Source organism: Limulus polyphemus, unplaced genomic scaffold, assembly GCF_000517525.1.
Source record: "Limulus polyphemus unplaced genomic scaffold, Limulus_polyphemus-2.1.2 Scaffold36, whole genome shotgun sequence".
NCBI classification, from domain to species: Eukaryota; Metazoa; Arthropoda; class Merostomata; order Xiphosura; family Limulidae; genus Limulus; species Limulus polyphemus.
The window spans coordinates 20,241-23,537 of NW_013665646.1; the positions used below are offsets into that span (position 1 = coordinate 20,241).

The following is a 3,297-nucleotide window of genomic DNA, read 5'->3' on the forward strand; positions in this document are numbered from 1 at the left end:
TAAAAAAACGTACACAGGTCACAGTGTTAATTTCTCTCTCTTTCTCGAACTTAGGCCTAACATAAGTTAAAGTTTTATAAAGTATGGCCTATATACAATTGGATTTACACATTTCGTTGTCTACGGTTACAATTCGTTTGTATTGTGCTAGAAATGTTATATTTAAAGAAGTACTGTTACGATAAAGATACTAATTTGGTCGGAAATTTTTGTGGATCTCTGCTAGTAAACTATTACAGATCCCACAATAACAAATCAAATTACTGAGGTTAAGTAAAAAATTTTCTGATGACACCTTGTTTTTGGGTAATTCAAACCTAAACATAGAAGTTCTCTTTCAATGATCTTTCCAAGTTGCTTATATCCAATTATAAAATAGATAATTCTAACCTCGCTGGTGCATTAATAGAGTACGCGAAATTTAATGCATTTGTTTCTGTTAAGGTTTGTTTGTTTGTAATTAAGCACAAAGCTACACAATGGGCTATCTGTGCTCTGCTCACCACGGGTATCGAAACACGGATTCTAGCGTTGTAAGTCCTCAGACATGCCGCTGTGCCACTGGGGGGCGTTCTGTTAAGGACAATATTATCTTCGTATGTGATTTCCTTGCAATAGGTAGTCATCTAATGCCGAGTTTCTGGCGTTCAAAAAATTACCATGGTAACATACAACAAACATATTTCTTTTTCTCCATATATCATATGAGAATAATACCATGTAAGGATGGAAATCATAGAGACCACATCTCTGCTGTTACAATGTGTCACCAATAATAGCAATGATAATTACCGTAAACACAGGTAATTCAGATCTTTTTTCTATAAAACTGCCAGAAAGTCGGGAACATGATGCTACTGTTAAGCTTTTCCTAATTTGTTTTACTGTATTTGAACGCAGAAAGTAAAAAAAAAAAAAGTTTGAGTAAAACATTAGTACTACGTTTGACACATTCATCAATATATTCACTCGCACACAAAAAAGTAACATTTGTGTCAATTGTTGGTATTAAAAATCGAGCGATGAATAAGACGCGAAATAGATGTTGATATTACTTCTCTTCTGCTTGTTTGTTTTAAAGTTTAAGCACAAAGCTACAAAACGGGATATCTGTGCTCTGCCCACTACGGGTATCGAAACCCGATTTTTAGCGTTGTAATTCTACAGACATACCTCTGTGCCACTGGGGGGCTTTCTCTTCTGATCGTGGCCCGGCATGGCTAGGTGATTAGGGATTAGGTTCGCATCCCCGTCACACCAAACAAGCCCGCCCTTTCAGCCGTGGGAGCGTTATAATGTGACGGTTAATCCCACTATTCCTTGGTAAAAGAGTAGCCCAAGAGTGGACGGTTTGTGGTGATGACTAGCTGCCTTCCCTCTGGTTTTACACTGCTAAATTAGGGACGGATAGCGCATATAGCCCTCGTGAAGCTTTGCGCGAAATAAAAAAAAAACTCTTCTGATATCGAAGCTATCGTCTTTTCAAATTGATGTACTAAACGATTCAACATATTGTCTTACTAAACATTTAAACGCATTGCCTTACTATACGCTCAACGCCTCATCATATTAAACGCATCAACACATTGTAACTACAATATAAGCACACATTTTACAGAGCTGTGGTAAAAGGTAGTTTCCTTCAGTGTTATTACATTTTTTATCTTTCATAAGTTTAATGTATGATGAAAGAAAGTCTATGCAGCGATACTAATAAAGCATTTGTATTGTTTATAAATACTTTTTTTTTCATTTGTGATACTTCTATTTTGTTAACAGCTTTCAATAATACTAAAGATTCTGCTATCCAAACTCGAGTCTCAAAAGTGCTTTATTTTCCGTATATAAAATTAGATTATCCAGAAGGGGGAGCTCCAGGAAAAGGGAACAACCCAGAGGTATTGAGGTAAGAGAAAGAAAATCACTTTCTATCGTAGACATTTATTAAATAAGACATCGAAAATAACATATATCAGTTATGTAGGATAGTGTCTCGTTAATGTTTTGATACTGTTTGTTTTTAAAGTCCCCCCTTTTATTTCAGCTTTGCACTGATTTCTAAATCCATTATATAAAAACTATGCCCCCCAGATATTCCTTGAGTAGAGCGTGACTTAAGACTCTAAAGTCTAATCATAAACATAATATAATCAATTTGACAGAATTATTTCTTTCTAACAATATTCTGGGATAGAAGACGAAGAAAATGTTTTGATAAAAAAAAACGCAATCGTTGTTCTAAGTTTTATTGTTTGTTCTTGAACACAAAGCTACACAATGGGCTATCTGATGTGTGCCCTACCTGGATATCGCAACCTGATTATTAATAGTAGCGTTATAAGCCCTCAGAATTACCACTAAGCCACGGGGGGTGGTGGGGCATTATATCAGATATTAATTATGTCAGCGATAACTCGTTGGAATCTCACAGATATCCACGTAGAACTTTTCGCATTTTACTCGATATTATATTCACGTGCAGGATTCAAACATTTTGTTTACATTCTATACGTAGAAATTAAGAGTGAACATTTATACGTTTCTTAATACCACATCTACAAAAGTTAATTTCAAAGTTACAGTTCTAATTATTTTTACTTATTAACTCCAAATCTAGTTAAGTCTTTTATAAGAAACGTTTTTTATTCTTAATATTCAAGATAGTCAGTAAAAGAAAAGATGCAAGTTGTTAAGAAGGCTTAGCTTGGATAAGCGTATTATATGAAAAACTAAATCACTTTCAAATTGGAACAGAACGTGTGGTACACAAAGATTTGAGATAATGAAGTTCGAAAGAAAAGCAGGAACGTTTCTTTCTTGATCAAAGCTGAAAAATATACTAATATGTCGCACTTACGCAAAACATGTCACGTGTACAGCAGAACTGTATTTCAAAGACCTCGAATAAACCTTAAAAAAAACATACACATCAAAGAAAGCTGTTGCTCTTTGGCGGCTGTTGAGGAATTCTGATTTTTATGTATTGTTTGAGCACGTGATACTTTTTTAGTATTTGTTCTTCAGGCAAGAGTTACGTCACCCACAGAAGAAGCCGAGAAAATCTTGGACCTCAAAGCTCAACAGATATTGACGGAAAATGAAAGAATTTCGTTGGCTTACTACTGCAACGAATACGAAACTAGGGCTATGACAGTAGACGCCTTTGTGGCGGTTTTAATGGAACTGCTGGAAAACCCAGAAAAGGTAGACTGTGTGTGTGTGTGTGTCTAATTACACAGGCCTGCGATGGTTTTATTGTCTTTAATTTTTTACATGTTCTACAGTAATTCCTGTACG

At 35.3% G+C, this 3,297-nt stretch overlaps 1 protein-coding gene across 1 annotated transcript in view; it reads left to right on the top strand.

Annotated features, from left to right (window-relative positions):
• LOC106460813 (whirlin-like) overlaps positions 1-3,297 on the top strand; it is a gene marked incomplete at its 5' end in the record, with an annotated part of 71,485 nt that overhangs the window by 16,164 nt on the left and 52,024 nt on the right. The window contains 2 exons of the mRNA XM_022388124.1: positions 1,855-1,906; positions 3,025-3,204. Coding sequence (XP_022243832.1) covers positions 1,855-1,906; positions 3,025-3,204 — 232 coding nt within the window. The remainder of the gene's footprint in view (positions 1-1,854; positions 1,907-3,024; positions 3,205-3,297) is intronic.